At 43.7% G+C, this 20,543-nt stretch overlaps 2 protein-coding genes across 8 annotated transcripts in view; one reads left to right on the top strand and one right to left on the bottom strand.

Annotated features, from left to right (window-relative positions):
• AP4S1 (adaptor related protein complex 4 subunit sigma 1) overlaps nt 1–17,291 on the bottom strand; it is a 29,594-nt gene extending 12,303 nt beyond the window's left edge. Inside the window, exons 1-5 of one of the 4 annotated variants that reach the window (XM_028721364.2) lie at nt 17,107–17,291; nt 5,077–5,252; nt 4,185–4,271; nt 2,897–2,965; nt 901–912 (exon numbers count right to left, since the gene is read on the bottom strand). In XM_028721364.2, the coding sequence (XP_028577197.1) occupies nt 901–912; nt 2,897–2,965; nt 4,185–4,271; nt 5,077–5,214 (306 nt within the window). In that variant the 5' untranslated portion in view covers nt 5,215–5,252; nt 17,107–17,291. Of the gene's footprint in view, nt 1–900; nt 913–2,896; nt 2,966–4,184; nt 4,272–5,076; nt 5,275–15,538; nt 15,803–16,720; nt 17,025–17,106 lie in introns of those variants that run through there. The other 3 variants (XM_028721373.2, XM_028721345.2, XM_028721355.2) reach the window with 3 other exon arrangements.
• Nucleotides 15,912–20,543, top strand: part of STRN3 (striatin 3) — a 44,087-nt gene continuing 39,455 nt past the window's right edge. For 3 of the 4 annotated variants that reach the window (XM_028721302.2, XM_028721321.2, XM_028721311.2), the window contains exon 1: nt 15,912–16,535. In XM_028721302.2, the coding sequence (XP_028577135.2) occupies nt 16,191–16,535 (345 nt within the window). In that variant the 5' untranslated portion in view covers nt 15,912–16,190. The remainder of the gene's footprint in view (nt 16,536–20,543) is intronic. The other variant, XM_028721330.2, reaches the window with a different exon arrangement.

Genomic DNA, 20,543 nt, shown 5'->3' on the forward strand with positions numbered 1-20,543 from the left:
AAATAAGCAGGGCCAGATCATGGGGGACACACACACCCATAACACCTCCAGTAGCATTGAAAGTATGACAGAAGATAACTCTCATAAGAAGAAAAACCTGTCCCGTCAGGCAGGAGAGAAAAAACTGAGGGGACTGCGCCTGCCTCCCAGAGTTCTTTGCTCTCCTGCCTCTGTCACATGGAGAGAGATGTTACCCAACCCATTTGGGTCATCAGCAACCATCTCAAATCCTCTCCCACTACATTATGCCAGCAGAATCAATGAATGGATCTGATACTAAACACTGTGGTCAGCTCAGGCAGGTTCGTGCAGAAGGAGATGGTCATTCGGTTGAACGTTAACAGCTGTAATGAGCAAGCAGACTACATTAATCTGCATCCCTAGTCTTCTCCTGTATCTATTCACCCCATGTGCTGAAATCTCCATTTGAGACTTTTGTCCAGATGCCTCTGCCATTGAAAAGCAGGTAGCAATCAGAGAAAGAGAGAGAGATCCCTTTCAATGGTAGGAATAAATGCTCAGAGCTCGGTTCCTTTGAGGACAGAGCTCTTCCTTTGCCCAGCAACAGATTCTATCACAGCTACTGTGTTCATGCACTGAAATCTATTAAAGTTATGCATGCAGCAAGTAGAGCAAGGGGAAATTTCCTACCTTTAGACAAAATGTCTGCATTTCCCAGCATCAACTATCATATCACCACCCATATCACTAGCCTTTTAACAACTTACCTCCACACTGTTACTATTCACATACTACAAACCATCCATCCATATGGCTCAGTCACCTCTGCTGAACACAGTTTAATCCAATCGTGGCAACATTTTGATTCCTATGAATGCCACGCAGCCTGGCAGACGCAGGAAGGAGCAGGAACATAAATAGAGAAAACTGAAAGGATACATCCAATTCACTCTAAAAAAAAAGAGGAAAAGGGACATTTCAGCAAGAGCAAAGGACTGATGTTGTTCCATTTCTGACTACTGTACATTATTGTACACTATTATTAGTGTTTTTAAAGTTTATTTGTATATTGGTTTTTGGTCCAAGGGATTATCATGGAGCTTGTAAACATTCACTCATCCTTTACAGCCATTTTCAGTACAACTTTCTTATTTTAAAGCAGAGTTAAGGGACTACAGCTCCCATCATCCTTGACCATTGGTAGGGCGGCCATACATCCAGAATTTCCTGGACATAGCCGGGATTTGGCCATTGGAAACAGTGTCCGGGTGGAAATCACTGTAATGTCCAGGAAGATCCAGACATATGGCAACCCATACAACTTTCGTGTCCGAATTTTCACTTTCTGAAATATGGCAACCCTACCTTTGGGCATCCTTGGCTGGGTCTGATGGGAGTTGGGGGTCTAACAATGTCTGGAGGGTCACAGTTTCCCCACACTGTTGTGAAGCAAGACCTATTGCATACCGTATCTAGTAGTTGTTAATGTCTTTTGCTATGCTTTGGATGAGGCAAAGATGCACAGGCCTAAACTATGGGAAATCCTACTGAGCAGCCCTCTTTTGAGTGGGCGCTTCCACCAGATGCTGGTCTCACACTTTTAAAGCTACCTTCTGCAGGTAGACTTTGATTGTTTTCGGTGAAAGTGGGCAGCTGAATTGTTTTGCACTTCTGCCAAATTGCTGGAAGACACATAAGTCCTGGCTGTGTGTCAGTCATCACATTTCTGCTGGTGTGTTATGAGGCGATCCAGTGTTAAAAATAGCCATGGCATTCCTCCTTGAACGTGTATCTTTCTGCAGGTCGGGCATCATAATGTGCACACACGTGCATCTGCATTTTATGATCTTGGTGGTTCAATTCACTGGCTCTGCTTTTTATAGACAGTTATATAGTTTATATAGATATTTCTTTTCCTGACAGTGTTTGTATGGTTTTGTCATGGCCTTTGGCTAGTACAATAAAGCTTATTTTGTTTTTTGACCATAATGCACACAGTGAAAGCCCCAACATGCGTATGTGAAGCTGCCACCCATTTAAGAAAGCACATTTCCTAAAAATCTGCCTGCCTTATTCTAAGCACTGCCTCCTAATACCAGTTTTGTCTGAATTGTGATTATAACACAATCAACAGATGCGGCTATATCTCTATTTCTGAATGATCATCTATTGGCTGAAAGATGGAGTCTAATGTACAATTTGCACCACCCCATGGAGACTGGCCTTGCTCGAAGCTGCTGGCTTGTTCAATCTAAAAGGGTTGAAAAGTGTGGTACATCGTATCATGCATGTTTCTATTTTAATTGCTTGTAACACAGAGAACAAGTAAATGATATAACAAATTGAACTGTTAATTCCCAAGAGATGAGCTAGTGAAAGTAAAATTAACATATAATATCTGCAGAATTCTGGCAGTATCTCAAGCTAGGATGATAATGGAGGAGGAAAGAACAAACTGTGGGAAAGAAAAGAACATCTGTCCTTTACTAGAGAGATGATTTGTCATCTCAGTATTTTTAGATTTGTGAGTTTCAAAGATTCTTTCAAAGTGCTATATTTATCTAATGACATAGGCAGAGCTTACATTCAGATGTTGGACCTCTCCTGGTGTCCCAATAGAAACATCCAAAAGTTGGGAGCAAGTTATCAAAGCTCTCCTTTAGCTTTTGCTCAATTTCTCCTCAATTTCCAAGGCAGCTACAAAGCTAGAATTCTATACATGTGGAATAATACAGACTTGAGCCACCTGTGTACTTGCTTAATACCCAATGACTTAAATGTTGATGTCTTTTGATAAAAATAAATCCAAAGGTCAAATATCTGCACTCTATCATGGTGCAAATGTTTCAGACTAATAGGTCTATGATATAATAAATCATATGAAAGCTTTCTAAAAAAAGAGAAGAGTTTGTATTTGGTTCAATATCATACTTACCACTCTACTGAAATACTTGTCCAAAACCTCCACAAAATTATGAATGAGTTCATAGACAGCCATTTCATTCTGAAAATCAGTTGGAACATCAGAGAAACCAGTGATCTGTTAACTTTTCTACATTACTTATAAAGCTCACAGTTGTGATTTTTGTTTTAAGTTTTAGGAAACAAAACGAATAGTCTGATCATTAGACCTTAAAATTCACTGCACCAGAAGTATAAATTCAAAAGTGTGTACCAGGGCAGCATTACAAACAATAACACACTGAATTTCACATCAGGTTTAATTGCATGCAGACCATGCCAATGCTGATGTTTGTGCTCAGAATGGCCTGGAACCCATGATTGGCAGGGGGCACTGCTTCGTGTTCTGCAGGCAGGCATGGCTGGCTGTGTGGTGACACAGGACAGGGCTTCCTCTGTAGTAGAACCTGTATTATGGAACTCTTTCCCTGGCAAAATGGATGGTGGCATCCTAGCTGGGATTTTACTGCCAAGTTAAAACATACTTAATGTTCTGGGCTTTTGGAAGAAGCCAGGAGAGACTGACCAAGACCTCAGGCTTATTTTATGCTGCTATGTTTTATTGATGATTGATATTATTGATTGTTGTGTTTCACTGTCGTTTTATGTCATATGATGTTTTATATTGTGCTTGAAAATTGTCCTTTGATGACTGTTATGTGATGAAAAGCAGTCCAGAAAGGTTGTAAATACATACATGAATAAAACAATTTCTCAAGGGTGCTTCCTTTGTAAACAGGTCACTGAGATATCGCTAGTGGGTTGTGAGTAACAGGGTTTTTTTTTTAGCTTATCAGATTTCCCTTCAAAATAATAAATTCATATTACATGAGAAAAAAATACGGTCTGGCTTTTTGATGATGACCTTGTATGGGTGCTGTAAAAGGTTTGCTTGCATGTGGTGTACCAATCCAACGATAAACACCCACCTGGAAGCACCCTGGTCTCTGGTCTCTTGTCAAGTCTCTATTTGCAGGGTCTTGATTACAAAAGCTCATGACACCCTGCTTGTCTTTGAGGTGCCATAGGGTTCTTGGTTTTGCTGAAAGGGACTATACTGCATTTCCTTCATCTCTTATTATGCAACTACATTGTGGGAGAGCTAGATATTGCAGAGTGAAGGACACAATATAAGGAACTGGATCACATATGGAAACCAGGAAGAAACTGAAGTAATGGGCATATATCAGGTTCAGTATTTATCTTTAGTTCATAAATCAATATTTGTTTTTTCTTTACATAGTTAAGAAATAAACACCTACCTCGGTTTCATTAATTCCAACCACTATGAAAAGAGCAGCATATTGCCTGTACACCAGCTTAAAATCTTTGTATTCAATAAAGGAACACTAAAAAAAAGACATAGATAAAATTTGATGGATGACACATTTTTGTAGATATTTATCTGCTTATTGAATATTTCATCTGGACAGTTTTTAGGTTATGCAGGCTAAGTAAGTTATTAAAGGGCAGAACAATCGATGCCAATATTGTTTTTATATGCCAGTTCTAAAAATGCCCTGTTTACATATAAAACAAGGATGGGTGGAGGTTTGTTCTCTACTTGTAAAACAGCCCACTGACATGTGTTTTGTGTGTAACAAAAGCAGCCCCCTCCTTCCTTACTTTGTTGCACTCTGTTGCCTTAAGCAGTTTCTCCCAGCCCAGGTCTTTCATTGGAGCTCAACTGAGAAAACTGCTTAAAACAAAGAAGAGCCAGTAAAGGTGTGCTCCCCTTACTTAATGTCATCTGTTCCTCACATGCTTTCCCACCCCTTGTTTTTAAGTAAACGACATATCCCTCACCTCACACACCACTATCACATCTAGCTTGATCCTTAAAAGAACCTGAGCTGACTCAAAGTCAGTGTCATAGCCTTTGCTAGGATCCTGAAACTATCCTGGTGTTCCATTCCATCTTCCTGAGGTTATTTCCCCCCCCCAGCCAAGCTCTAATGTTGGAAGTTGGGACAAAAGTGGCTGTGGGGAAGAGCAGAGATTAGGTGGAGATTCCAACATCTTGTGTGCGCACACCTTTTGCATGCCAAATCCCATTCAAATACACACACTTGTGCTATACACAGAATGTACCCCTGCTGTGAACTTGGTGAAGGCTATTGTTTGATCCTAAAATGTCTACATAAAAAGACATACTTGCTCCTTTGAACGGGAAAGGCAATGCTTGATTACTTCAGCTTCTAGTATCGTCCGTTTATGAAGGTCCATGTATTCATAATATCGAGAGAGTCTTGTTTGCCCTTGCTTGTTCACCATAAGAAAAAACTTGATCATGATTCGTTGTCTGCTCTTTCAAGGCTAGATGGTCAAAACTGAAATTGAGATTAAATAAAACTGTAAGGAAATTAACAGCTTCATCATTTGAATTGGCACTGTGTTAAGGACAACCTTTTCTAGGCTATGACTGTGGGTTCAGGTGAACGAGGCTTCTAAAGCCACATAAAACATCCCAGCCAGCTGCCTGTAGGTGATCCATGCTGGGATGAAGCTTTAGATGTGCCCCCCTCAACATTTGCTATAAAATGCTTTACTAGCATATAAAGTATAAGCAGACATTTCCCAGAACGAAACCCCTCCCACTCTGCAAATTCCAGCAAGGAGATATGTTTAGCAGGCATGTGGGAGGAAATGCATAGCTAGTTACTGTGGAAAAATAGTGTTCTGCAGAAAATTGAAAAGCTAGAAATTAGAACTGTGGGCATTTGCCCCCCTCCTTCTGCATTAATGTGCCAACCACCAAAAGATGGGGAGGGGAGAGCGAGGTGCATTTATTCTAAAGCCTATTATAATGGCATATTATAGTATCGGGCTATTTTTATAATATATTGCCATTAATTCTAGATGTATTCTTCAGCATTTCTTAACCCCAAGCATATAAAGCTCATAAAGATAAAAGGCAGAAATTGGTAATACCCTATCATAATTGCCTAGGGAATTGCTCTTTGTTCAGTATCTAACTCACATGGTCTAATCCTCACTCAGTGATTAAGTTCACTATGTGGTTTTGGGGAAATCACTCTATCTCAGCCTAACCTGCCTCACAGAGTGACGCCCCCCTTACCCTTACCTGCATGGGGGAGTTAACAAGCAACTTTTAAAAAGTGAAGGGTCGAAGAAGCCACACATCTATGTTTTTTGCAAATTCCAGACTACACTGGAACCTAGTGAGATCCATGCCATCAGTCAAGGTTTGCAAAAAATCCTTTATAAAGGCGGAAATTAGCCAAGCACAGAACTACTCCAGGGTCACTTTCATGACCCACGAATGAAATAATCATGAGGCATTATCCTGTTAATTTTGCAGACAAATTTCATCATCTACCTACCACCCAGACACTATCATGCTATGTTTTAACATGTCATGTGTTGGGCCAGTCCCTCGCCTAGTTCAAGCAAGCTAAATGAACTATTGTTCCCACACCACCCCTCTCTAGGCACTCCTCCACAGCAGCAACCTCAGTATCAAGCAGCAGCAGTGAATCTATTGCTCGCAATGCGGTGAACAAGCCTCTCATTTGTTCCACTAATTCTGAACTGAATTGCTCTCATGAATACCCTTTTAGCATGAGTAATTGTTGCAAAATTCAGTCTGTAGACAGGTGTGATGGTTTCATTTCCCCAGCCTGGTTAAGATGATAAGTCATCAGCTTTACCCATGTTAAAGTAATAATAACAAATGGCTGCTTATATTTTTATAACTCAGTGTTCAACTTAACTTTGGATTCTAAAGGCTAAATACAGTTTAGATGAACCTTTATCAGTTCTTCAAGGAAGCCCTAGTTCAATAGTTTAAGCCCATAGTTTTCATTCATAACTTTTCCATTTGTATGTACTATTTTGTGGTAACACAATGGCCCTGTTCACACATCACAGTAAACCATAGTTAATGGTATATGTGCCTAAGAGGGCTCCTTTGCTCCTCCCTGCTTGTGCATAGAAGAATTTCCTGCTTTGCATCATGTCTGAAACAGGGATCGTGTTTGTTTCACTTCCAGAAACCAAAATCAGCTAAGAACAACCCTTGTTGTGCTTTTTAAATCACTTTTTGCCTAGTTTATCATCTTCCAGAAAGAACAAATGTCTAAAGGTATGCTGTTACAGATAGGTAGCCGTGTTGGTCTGCCATAGTCAAAACAAAAAAAATTCCTTCCAGTAGCACCTTAAATACAAAGGTATGCTGTAAGTCTTTCACAGCCTAATCTGATGAAGAATAATTAGAAAATTAGTTTCCCGGATAGTTTAGTAGAAAGAAGCTGGGATCTAAAGAGTTGTGTGTGAGTGAAACACTGCCGTGCGTGGGGTGTGTGTGTGTGTCACAAATTCCAGCACTGATGCATCTGTGAAAGATCTGTGGAAGATCTCTAAACCATCAGGGGCTTTTGGGAAGCCACAAGAGCTGCAGGGGGAAACAGGGCAGAACAAGCAGGAATATATGTGGAACACCACTCCCAGCTGCTTTGATCCCGCCCTGCTGTTTGTAACTAATGGGTCCATCCCATCCTGATTTGGTCTTCTGGCACTGTAACTAACTTTAATTCAAGTCAAGTCATTTTATTACGGTCAGTGACCAGTATTAAGAACTTTAATTAACTATATTCAAATTTGGATGTTCTCTCCTCTCTAGAGGCAAGAACGCTAAAATACAGTGGTACCTCTGGTTACAGAGGCTTCAGCTTACAGACTCTGCTAACCCAAAAATAGTACCTCGGGTTAAGAACTTTACTTCAGGATGAGAACAGAAATCGTGCCGTGGCAGCATGGCGGCAGCAAGAAGCCCCATTAGCTAAAGTGGTACCTCATGTTAAGAACAGTTTCAGGTTAAGAACGGACCTCCAGAACGAATTAAGTTCTTAACCCGATGTGTATCAGTTACCTGTACCATTATGGATTTCATTATTTTGTGCATGTGTATTTAAGGTGGTGCCCACGAGAGTCATTGTATACATTTCCTATTGAAGACCCTATAATTTTTTCCAAGAACTGGAGATGGCACTATAGTTACTGTAGACCTGCTCAATGTTCCTGTCCTGCCATAGTATCTAGTCAAACTGGTTTTACAAACTTCTAATGCATTTCAAAGACTAGTTCTAATGACACAACCAGCACAACTTTAATAGAAATGTATACTGTACATTGTTATGGCTGGCAGTATAGCAGTTTACTCATATATGTACATGTATATATAAATATAGATACAGATACAGATACAGATACACACACACACACACACACACACTTAAAAATACAAAAATACAAAGCTCCTCTTTTTCAAGAACATGCTTCCATTAAGAAATTTCATTCAAGACAGAAATTGACTAAACCAGGCACTCCAGTCAAACCGCTGTCTTGGCAGCACTGAAGTAATTTCACTGGGACGCAAGCCTGGGCAGTGCGTATGGGGGTCCTGGGCAGCCCAGATGACAAGACTCCCTTCTCGGCCTCACTGATGTGGTCCAAAGGAAAGCAGAGCAATACATTTGGTACCATCTTGGCTGCAGAAGTTGCCAGGAGGTGGCATACAAAGCACCACCCAACCATCTTAGGGACTCCACTCCGGATTTCTGTAGGGTTTACTCCTTAGCCTTTTCTTCTCCTGAAGGAGTATCTCCACCTCCATCGTTCTGCCCGGACACTGAGGTCCAGCGCCGAGGGCCTTCTGGCGGTTCACTCACTGCAAGAAGCGAAGTTACAGGGAACCAGGCAGAGGGCCTTCTCGGTAGTGGCACCCGCCCTGTGGAACACCCTCCCATCAGGTGTCAAAGAAATAAACAACTATCTGACTTTTAGAAGACATCTGAAGGCAGCCCTGTTTAGGGAAGCTTTTATATTTGATTAATTATTGTATTTTAACATTTTGTTGGAAGCTGCCTAGAGTGGCTGGGGAAACCCAGCCAGATGGGTGGGGTATAAATAATAAATAATTATTATTATCATCATCACAATGCAGCAGAGGTTTGGGGTCAGTGTTTCCTTCTGCTACATGGGCTACCTTCCCAGGTTGTCGAGCCCCATCTGCCCCTCATTTCCCTCTACAGCACATGCAGAAACTGCCTTCTTGACCATTGGATCCACTATTGGTCTCGTCCACTCAATATGATGGAACCTGTCTTTGCATACAGAGGAGATCCCTAACACACCAAGGGTTTGAGACCGATCAGCTACCCTCACCTGGTTTTGTCAGCCTGGGGTATGGCCAGTGCTATATGCTGACAGCTTCTAGGAGCCACAGATGAGAGCTAAGTGCAGGGTGGAGACCAAAGGTGGACAAACTACCCCAAAAGGAACACAACGTGTCTCCCACCAGATGTACTACCCCTCCTCAAACATCCCATCTGGTAAATATAATTTCACCATACCATTGACTTGTTCTAAAAAAGGTAAAGGACCCCTGACAGTTAAGTCCAGTCGCGAATGACTCTGGGGTTGCGGCGCTCATCTCGCTTTACTGGCCAAGGGAGCCGACATTTGTCCGCAGACAGTTTTCCTGGGTCATGTGGCCAGCATGACTAAGCCGCTTCTGGTGCAACGGAACACCGAAACCAGAGCAGCACACAGAAACGCCGTTTACCTTCCTGCCGGAATGGTACCTATTTATCTACTTGCACTTTGATGTGCTTTCGAACTGTTAGGTTGACAGGAGCTGGGACCGAGCAACAGGAGCTCACCCGTAGCGGGGATTCGAACCGCCAACCTTCCAATCAGCAAGCCCTAGACTCAGTGGTTTAGACCACAGCGCCACCCTCGTCCCCAGACTTGTTCTAGGATTGTCCCAAACTGCTTTATTTAATAGGCTTTCTCTTTACTTCCCCAGACCCTAGAGAGGCTCAACCCCAGTTTTATTTGTACAGTTATCAAACTACCCAGAGCAATTGGATTGGGGCAAATGTCACAATAACATTATAAAAGAAATCAACTATGATTATAAGTACTGGACAGAGGCAGAAGGGCCAATTCCAATTGGTTTCAAATTGAAAATATAGTCATATCTTGGATCCTGAATGACCTGGAACTCAGACGTTTTGGCTCCCGAACGCTGCAAACCCGGAAGTGATCATTCCAGTTTGTGAACGTTCTTTTGGAACCCGAACGTCCAACGGGATTTCCGCGGCTTGCGGTTGGCTGCAGGAGCTTCCTGCAGTCAATCAGATGCCACGAATTAGTTTTCTAACATTTTGGAAGTCGAATGGACTTCCGGAACGGATTCTGTTTGACTTCCAAGGTACGACTGTACTGGTGAGAGAACCAACCTGCAATATTTCCCACTGCATTTGCATTATACATAGTAACTATAGCCACCATAGTCTGATTCACTGCTGGCTCTGCTCTGAAGTACAGTATTTTACAATCTCTCATTTGCTTAATGCTTGATTTTATTTATAGATGGATGCTATATTTCCTCATGGGGAACTTCTTGCTATGAAACACAGCCACTGTGTAAAATAATTATATTATTATTATTTATAGATATAGGCATATGTCTTTATGCCAAATGCAAAGCTCAGCTCTGTTTAAGAGAATATTAGGCTATTTACAGAGCTGTTTAAGAGAATATTAGGCTATTTACAGATCACAGGAGGTACTCTTTCCTCATAAGCTGACAATAACTTTCACTCCCATGTCAGGAGAGTACTCTTAAAAGCTCACAAAGGGGCTTGTGGCTATTGTTAATGGATTTAGATAGAACACCTTTCTAAGGAGACAAAAGAGTAATTGATATGTGAGGCATTTTAAAACCTTAGGGGTAGAGCAAAGATTCTCCAACTGTGGTCTGCTAACTCCATTTGGGTGGTCCACAGAAAGGTTGCAGAACATGCCTATACTTGATCTATTTTTATGACAATTGAGTTAAAGGTTGTTTTGATCAAGGCCAGAGTACTGAGCAGGATAAAGTCCAGACCTAAGGCCTGTGATTTTCATAGGAACTGGGTGCAGTCTACTTAACTTTTCTATTTAAAAAAATATCTAACCCCTGATCCATACTGGTGTTGGTCTCCTCCACTATGAACCTGAAAGGGCGATGGAGTGCATGCAGTACTGCTTTTTACCAGTGTTCCTGCTGGCAATAATCATATTTGGTCCTAAAACTGGGTTTGAGGGGCAGAGCAGGACTGTGCCAACAGAGCTGCTGGTTCCAAAGCCAGCCTGTTTTCTAGTGAAGAACCTGATCTGAGCCCTGTGCTGTGCCAGGCTGCAGCAAAAATAGGGGGGACGGACTGCCACCACCCTCTGTCCTGGCTGCTCCATGCCCCAGTTAGGATTGGGAGAATCTGCCACTCTATTCCCCAGTTAGAATTGCTCTGCACAATCTGTTTTCAGCACAACCAGGTTGATCAAGGAACACGTGGGATTAAAATAAAGAAGCACATGTCTTTGAGCATGAGCTACATGCCTTTCCCTCTGTAATTATTGGGAAACAGCTTCCAGGTCAGAGAGGATTACTTCCAGACAAATTTTTGTCCCAACACCTTAGTTTTGAATTAAGCACATGGTACACAGTCTCTGAGCACAAACACTGTGGCTCTGGTTATTATAGTTATGAGTTACAGATGAACTTCATCCTCCACATATTTACCTAATCCTTTTCAACACCACTAATTCTAATAATTGCAACATTATATGGAAATGCATTCTATTAGTTAATTATGTGTTGTATAAGTACTTCCTTTTGTTTGTTTTAAACATGCTACCCATTAATTTGAATTAATTACTGTGTTGTTTGTAACTCTGAGACTGTTCTGTTTCTCTTTTCACTCTCTCCATTCCCTAACTTATATTATAAACCTTATTGTGTCCTCATTCTTCTCTCAATTATATACATGTGTAAGATTTAATAACAACAGCAAGATGCTGGGATGAGTGGGAACAATGTGTGTCTCCTCTTCCAGAAAATTATAGGAGTCGTATAAAAAGAATAAATTTTCTTATGTATCCTCAGGTTATGTGATTTCAACTGAAGAATGGGCCACTTCAAAATGAAAAGTAAACAGCACAAACTCAAAAGGAAGCCTCAAGAGCTTCTAGCCTATACAAGAGGCAAATAAAGATAGCATAATTAATGCCCCTTAAAATATCAGTTAGGGTTATGAGAATTTATTTTAAGTAACCCACTCCAAAATGGCATTGTAGAGTGTGATCCTCAGAAATATTCAGGTGGAAATGATGAACTGCCATGTGCATGATGAGAATATCATTCCAAACCTTACTTTATTGATACAGATTAAATTTTTGAATTTAATTATGCTTCTTATTATGCTATGGGGATGAGGTTATGAAAAGATTCAGTCATGTAGGTGTGACACAACGTAGTGTGTACACACTCAGAGGATGACCTCCAAACCATCCTAAATATCTTTAAAGAAGCATACGAAAAGCTTGGCCTATCACTCAATATCCAAAAAACCAAAGTGCATAACAAGCATAAAACAACCCCTCTGCAGCGCCACAAATCCAACTCAGCGGTGTAATGTTGGAAAGTATAAATCACTTCTCCTACCTGGGCAGTTATCTTTCCACAAGAGCCTTCCACTGTGGAAGGACTTGTGGATCCAGAATTGGGCTCCACAATTACCTGTGGACACACTGTTAAGACCGTGTACATGGAAGACAATCTTACTCGGCTACAAGTGATCACCAAAGAAGAAGACACTCCAAATTTGCCACTTTAACACATAAAACCCTCCATGACTAGGGATCTAGGTGTAGACTGTTTCAAACCATGAGATCGGCTGAGCGGGGTTCTGCTTCTGGTCCTGCCAATAAACATGGCTTGTTGTGACTCTCTGTAGTCGTGGCCCACCTTTGCAATTCCCTCCCCTGGGCAACATGATACCCTCAATATTACGGGATTTCTTTGCCATATGGTGAAGACGCCTACTTTCTGAAGTCTTTGGGGCATGAAACTTGTGTCGATCCCTCCAGAATCTGGATCTCTGTGTTCTTAATGGAATTGAAACTGCATGTTATTTTTCAATTGTATTTTATGAGTTTTATCAATATTTTTATATTATAATTACTTTGAGGTCATTATGATAAAAAACCTGTGATCAGTTAATAAGCATTAAAAGCTAATAGTTGCCATCAGGAACAGTCATACTCTGTTTATTCACTTTACAAAGAGAATCTAGAAAACAGTTAGCAACCAACTCACATTCCAGTGTTTTCTGTTCTCAATTTTTTTTGGAACTGTTTTTGGATTATAAAAATGCAAGTTTAAAATGCATTTGCAATGCTTAACTGTCCAGGGTGTACTAGCAAAAACACTTTAGGCTTTTCAGGGATACGTAGCCTTTCATTAATAACTCCCACCTTGTTGCTTATACAGTGGTGCCTCAGGTTAAGTACTTAATTCGTTCTGGAGGTCTGTTCTTAACCTGAAGCTGTTCTTAACCTGAAGCACTATTTTAGCTAATGGGGCCTCCTGCAGCTGCCGCGCCGCCAGAGCACAATTTCTGTTCTCATCCTGAAGCAAAGTTCTTAACCTGAAGCACTATTTCTGGGTTTGCGGAGTCTGTAACCTGAAGCGTATGTAACCTGAAGCGTATGTAACCCGAGGTACCACTGTACTTTTATTACTTCCTAGTCAACATTTAGGGTATACTTCTACATAAGTACTCTACTGGATCAGACCAAGAACCTATCTAAGGTGTTGTATATATCCATCAACAAAGGCATAATGCCTCTAAGAATAGACCTTGATAGAGCTGGGAATTCTAATCTGAGGAAATTGAAACAGGGCTTTATTCCAGTTTAGTTAATCCAGAACATTTATGTTTGTCTCTGCCCCACTGCTGGCCATGCAGCCCACAACAGAAAAAGACCCCTATAGCCATGGTTTCATGACTGTAGCCTTAAAAGTCCAGGTCTCTGTATCAAATTTACTTTGGAAGAATAAAGCATTTCTTTTTTGATGTGACTTGCTCATTATTCGGTACTTAGGATGTGACAGAACACTTTAGTGCAATAGCTACTTTATTTAAAGGAAACCTACTTTGAAGTACAAGTGTGTCAGCACTAGACTCCTGTATTTTAATTTCATACCTTCAATTAAACATTTTATTTTGTGACTTGTTTACACTGTAGATGTAAAACGCTCCTATATATAAAGGTAAAGGTAAAGGTACCCCTGCCCGTACGGGCCAGTCTTGCCAGACTCTAGGGTTGTGCGCTCATCTCACTCTATAGGCCGGGAGCCAGCGCTGTCCGCAGACACTTCCGGGTCACGTGGCCAGCGTGACAAGCTGCATCTGGCGAGCCAGCGCAGCACACGGAACGCCGTTTACCTTCCCGCTGGTAAGCGGTCCCTATTTATCTACTTGCACCCGAAGGTGCTTTCAAACTGCTAGGTTGGCAGGCGCTGGGACCGAACAACGGGAGCGCACCCCGCCGCGGGGATTCGAACCGCCGACCTTTTGATCGGCAAGTCCTAGGCGCTGAGGCTTTAACCCACAGCGCCACCCGCGTCCCTGCTCCTATATATAGCTTACATATTAACTTGCTCCTTTTTAAGGATATGGTTTGCAAAGATGACGGAGTAGTTTACCAAAGGCTAAAGAAGGCATGTTCCCTACGGCTCTGACTAACCTTGTTTTAAACATCCCTGTGATGGAGTTTCCCTCAAGGGATTGCTCAGAAAGCTCTCCCTCCTTCTACAGAGGTTAGCCTCTCTTAATTTAATCCCATACTCATAGTAGTAATTTGACACTGGTTTGCCGACTGCCAGTACTCTGGTTTCTATTTGCTGCCTTGCTACTTTGGGTGACAGAGTAATAATAACAACAGCAGTGGCAAAATCAGCGCATGTTTCATGTCCTGGGGGAGGGAGGGTGTGTTGTGCGTGTGGTGGGAGAAATAGCCTCTTGTCCACCCCAAGGAGTCAGCTGTAGACATGTGAGGAATGCAACTGCAATGCCAAGAATCTTTTGCTGGCACAGCCCATCATCGGGGAGACCATTTTAAATGAGCTGAAGGAGCAACAAACAGTAGCAGCCTACTGAAAAATTATAAACTGAGGAGAGAAAGTAGTAGCAAGAGACTGTTAAAGTGGCAGGGAGTTAAGTATGGAATACACTCCTTTGCAATCTTTTAAAAACATACCATCATGGAAAGGTAGTTTTCAAAATGGGTCACAAAACCTTTTATTCCTTCCATGTCTTTATCTCATGGAAGTGGAATGAAGAAGGGCCAGAGTTTGTGGTGCTGGGTAAAATGCCAATTTGGACATTCAGAATGAGTGGATTGTAGACCACCAGCGATTATTGTTGCTGTTTAAAATGCCAGGCAAGAAAAAAATTTCCCTGCAAGAGGCTCATTTGATATAGGAAGCTTTCTCCGAAAAATGGAAAATGCACTCTTAGCATGGTCAGATACCTGTTGAATTTATATGTTCTTCACATGCTCCTGGTGGTTCCTCCTGAGCTAAACAAAGCCCTCTCTACAACTATCAACAGTTTACACCATTGTGTAAACTGGCAAAAAGACTGAGATACCAAGGAATTTCAAATGTCACATTTGCCAGGAACTCAGTAGGTTGCCTTAGGCAAGCCACACTCTCTCACCTCCACCGCCCAGATCGGCAACACGGGGAAACATTCTGACCTACCTTCCAGGGTTGTCGTGAGGATGACAACTGGACAATGCACAGTGAACACGTGAAGTGCGAGTGTCATGCTCACTTTAAAACCAAAGAGCGACCATCTCTGCGGGCAGCTCTGGCTCTCCTGGCCATTGACAAGCGAGTTTTACCGAGGAGTTAAAAAGTCAGCCGCGGGAAACTGATTTAGGACTGAAGGAGCGAGATTTTTTTTCCCCCTCAGCGAACACCAAATACCACCCAGAGCGCAAGAATCCCCTACTTTCCTCTCTATAATTTCCTCTCAGGCAGCGCCCGTGCATGCGTGCAGCAGGGCGGCGCGGGTGTCGGAGCAAGGCGGGTGCCGTTTCCCAGCATGCCACGCGTCCCTCCGCCTCTCCCCCCCCCACCCCGTGGGTGGGTGAGCCGAGCTGCTGAGTGAATCTGTCCGGCTGATGATGGAGCTGAGACTGTAATGGCGGCCGGCGGCGGCAGGAGCAGCAGCGGCGGCGGCGGCTGGAGCTCGGCGCTGCTCTGACACCCGGCTACTGCTCCGCGTGTCCTTGACACCCCCGGGCCGGTCCCTCCCCACAAGCAGCGCCGCTCCGGACTCGGGACACCAGGCGGGAGGAGCAGCAGCAGCAGCAGCAAGAGGAGGCGGGGGAAGGACTCCCCACAGACAATGGACGAACATCCCGGAGCCGGCGGCGGGATCATGGCAGGGCCCAGCCCGAGGCCGCAGCAGCAGCAAGGGCCGCTGCCGCCCGCCGGAGGGAACGCGAACTCCCAGCTGCTCGGCCAAGGCTGCGCGGGGCCCGGCGGCGGAGGCAACCTGCCGCCACAGCAGCAACCCCAAGGCCCGGCGGCAGCGGCGGCTCCGGAAGCGGTGGGCCCCGGCGGCGGCGGCTCGGAGCTGTCCCGGCCTCAACACTACACCATCCCGGGGATCCTGCACTACATCCAGCACGAATGGGCCCGCTTCGAGATGGAGCGCGCGCACTGGGAGGTGGAAAGGGCCGAGCTGCAGGTGAGGCGGAGGGGACACACACAAGCACAATGCGAGAGAACGGCTGGCTTGAGGCGAGGAGGGTCTGTCCGTAACCGGGAAGGAAGGAAGGAGGGATGGGAGCTGCGGCGGCGTGGCTGAGGAGGGAGGGGAGGTGGGTGAGGGACGGACGACGACGCGGCGGCGGCGGGGGAGGAGAAAGTTACCTGTCCGGCGCGGCGGGCGTCACTCGGCACCTTCCCCCGCTCGCGGCTCCTCGGGTTGGGCAGCCTTCCCCGGGGCAGCCATTTTGGTTTCTAGCATGGCGCCCGCCTGGGCCTGTCAGGCTAGTCAGGGGAGGGCTGCCGTCTCCCCCCGGCCCCGGATTTTAAAGCACCGACTCCGCAGCGTCCGCGCGCCCTGACAGTTAGCTGGGGCTCGAGGGCGGGGGGGGGGGGGCAACGGCGACTTTCCCGCTTGCGGCTGCCGGAGCCCTCGGGACATTTGGGAGGCTTCTCCGGCCTACCGGGAGGGCGAGTCGCATCATCTTTATAAGGATACGGGGATCTCAACCTGCTCTTAGCCCCCGACCTTATTTATTTCCAGCTGTTACCTTGGGAATACAAAGCCGCGCACTTCCTTCTTGGCGAGGGACCCCGCCTTCTTTCTAGGAATAGGAGGCGTGTTCCCCCTTCAGTCTCTGTTCAGCACCCACATGGGTGACACTACCACTAAAAATAAATAAAAATGAAACGGAAAGTGGGAGACGTGACCAGAGAGAAATGGATAAATTTGACGGGTCGACCATTTCAGGCTGCTGCTGCTTATTCTTCATCCATTTGTAATCTAGGGTTACATCAGCAAAATACAGTAAGGTGTAAGGTGTTTGCCAGAACCAAGTATTACATAGGCACATGAGTCAGGGATCCAGGAGTGGCCAGGACTCCCTACTTAGCATGCATTACTGGGTAGTTAATCTGGTTTTGTCATATGTGAATGACCATTAAAATTGGGTGCCTAGGTGTGAAGGTACATGTGGCTATATAATTAAAGTCTCAGACTGTACACATCTGAGGTTTAGCTACATTCTAAAAGGTTTTTTTAAAAAAAAATACAAAATAAGCCTGCATTCGTACTGTATCCTGTGATGTGTGTCCCCATATAGCTAATGTAAGGAGCAGTGTGAGGCATGTAAAAGCGAAGGTGTGCTTTTCCTGATTAATATGGTTGATTTTCAACGTAGTTAGATTTGGATCTGGAAGCCCTAGGTCTGTCAGAGGACAAGTACTGACTTGGGCACAGCTGTGCAATTTCTCACCTGCAGTTTCCTCTTGCGGGGGGGGGGGGGGACAGCATTCCATCTTACGGGGTTCTTGTGAGGCAAACACTGAATTTTATAATGCACTGCAAAGCCAAAGAGATACTGTAAAGGAGAACAAACAGTAATAATGTAATCGAGACTAAAATGCCTACTAGATGTTGGGTGTCATGACAAGTGACAACTATGTTTTGGCAAACCTATTATTTAACAGAATTAATTTTGTTGTTGCTGTTGCTGCTTTGAGGGATCACGTATATCATATTGAAAGAGAAGTCATGTTTATTCATGAGACTAGCTAAGCAAGTCAAATTCACGATCATATATGCTTATGACATATAGGACCCAGCTTGGGCTGATTATAAGTCTTTATCTTCAGTTAGATGCTTTATCTGCTAGCAGTGTGGCTCAAACCTTTTTTATTATTGAGATTTTTACAATCTGGTAATGGTTCTAGGACATGGAGAAATAATGTAGATGTCAAACACTGATTCAGATGAATTATGGTGATTGTAATAGGAAAGATATTAGGTGAAGCTTTGTGTCTTTTGTGGCATTGAAGACCATTTAATACAGCATTAGATGACTTGCATCCCTGTATCCAGTTATCTGGGACTAAATCCCATCAAACTAAATGAGACTTACTTCTTAGTAGACATGTGTTAGTCCTTTGAAAGTTTGATAGGTCACTCCAGGGCAAGATTAGCCAGTATGATGTCCTCTAGATGTTGTTGGACTTTAACTCTCATCAGCTAGCATGGGGAATGGTCAGGGATAATAGAAGGTAGAATCCAATGACATACGGAGAGCCTCACTTCAGGATTTCTGTCACGTATCTTGCAGATTTTGCATTAACTCTTATTCCCTTAGATTGTTGCCGTTTCCTAGATTATTTTTTATATACATTACTGGCTTTTTCTTTCTCTCAAAGAAGGACCAATAAAAATCTCCAACTGATTCTAAATAGGATGGAATGACAAATAAGAGGCTACGTCTTGAGAGGATAATCCATGAAAATTGGAGATCCCCTCTATGTAAACTGTAGTACTGGGATGGAGAACTGAGTTTGGCTAGTAGGCCAGCTTCAAAACTCGCCCACAGTCCCATTTACCAACATTGACAGGTGTGCAGGACCACTCACCTGTCAACCCTCTACTGTTATAATGATGTCATTTGATTGACACCTGTCAAGGTTTGATGGGGGTCACTGTAACTACTGAGCAGCTGATTGGTGGTTATAGCAAATTCTTTTGAAGATGCACTTTAAGTGCCAATCAGCTGTTCAGAGCTGGGATCATGCCTTACAAGGGGTGGGCTTTGGAGAAAGTTCTCACTTTTTAATCAGAGATTTTTCCCCTCTGCAAGGGAAACTATTTGGCTACAAAGCACTCAGCTGCATTAAGGAGTTCTTAGCCAAAATTTAAACTCCTGGTGCAGGGGTAGGCAACCTAAGGCCCATGGGCCACAAGTGGCCCATGAGGGTTGTTTAACTGGCCAACGAGCTGCCTGCTCAGCGAGTCCCTGTGTGCTAAACTGGCGCGGCCCGAGGACTTGCTTCCGTGGCGCCGGAAATCGCGTCTGCGCAGACGCCGGAAATCACAGGCGTGCGCACTCAGGCGCACATCCAATCCAGCCCACGGAGGGATCTCCACTGGAGTGAACCGGCCCAGGCAAGGTAAACCTTGCTGACCCTTGTCCTAGTGCTTCATTTATGCCCACACAGTATAACAATGGTATGTAGCCATGGTTCAGGGGAAGCAGTTCTGCAGACCAAACTGGGACCCATATTCGGCCTTCTTATGCCCATGAGCTGGAGTTTTCTACCCCTGCTATCAGTGTTAGAAACTGAGATTTGAAAGAGGTGATATCATAGAAGCTTGATAAAATGAAGCATGGCATGGACAAAGTGGATAAAGTTTTCTCCCTCTCCCCTAACACTAGAACTTGTGGCCATCCAGTGAAGTTGGATGCTGGAAGACTGATAAAAGAAAGCATTTCTTCATGCAGCATGTACTTAAAACTATGGAACTTGCTCCCATAGGAGGCAGTGATGACCACCAACCTAAATAGATTTAAAAGAGGATTGGACAAATTAATGGAGGATAAGGCTTTCAATGGCACTGCTCTACCTCCATAATCAGAGTCAGTATGCCTCTGAATACCAATTGCTGGGAATCAGGTAGGCAGAGTGCTGTTAAGTTCATGTCCTGTTTGCAGGATTCCCACAGGCATCTGGTTGGCCACTGTGAGAACAGGATGCTGAACTAGGTAGGCCATTGGTCTGATCTAGCAGATGGTTCTTATATTCTTATCTTACCCATAATTTATACCTCTTCAAGTTTGAAAATACAGTGGTACCTCGGGTTAAGAACTTAATTCGTTTTAGAGGTCCATTCTTAACCTGAAACTGTTCTTAACCTGAAGCACCAGTTAATGGGGCCTCCTGCTGCTGCCGTGCCGCCACCGTGCGATTTCTGTTCTCATCCTGAAGCAAAGTTCTTAACCCGAGGTACTATTTCTGGGTTAGCGGAGTCTGTAACCTGAAGCGTCTGTAACCTGAGGTACCATTGTAAAGGCAAATGAATTGAAGAACTGGAAAACCTGGAATTCGGAAATGTTTTTGCCTTTCAGAATATAACCCAGGATACAAAGTAGGTAAAGTTATCCAGTTATTTGCTATGTATTCCTGCTACAAAAGATGTGTTGGTGCAAAAAGCAAAGCAGAACTTTTT

The sequence above is a fragment of the Podarcis muralis genome, chromosome 1, assembly GCF_964188315.1.
Source record: "Podarcis muralis chromosome 1, rPodMur119.hap1.1, whole genome shotgun sequence".
In the NCBI taxonomy this organism is placed as follows: Eukaryota; Metazoa; Chordata; class Lepidosauria; order Squamata; family Lacertidae; genus Podarcis; species Podarcis muralis.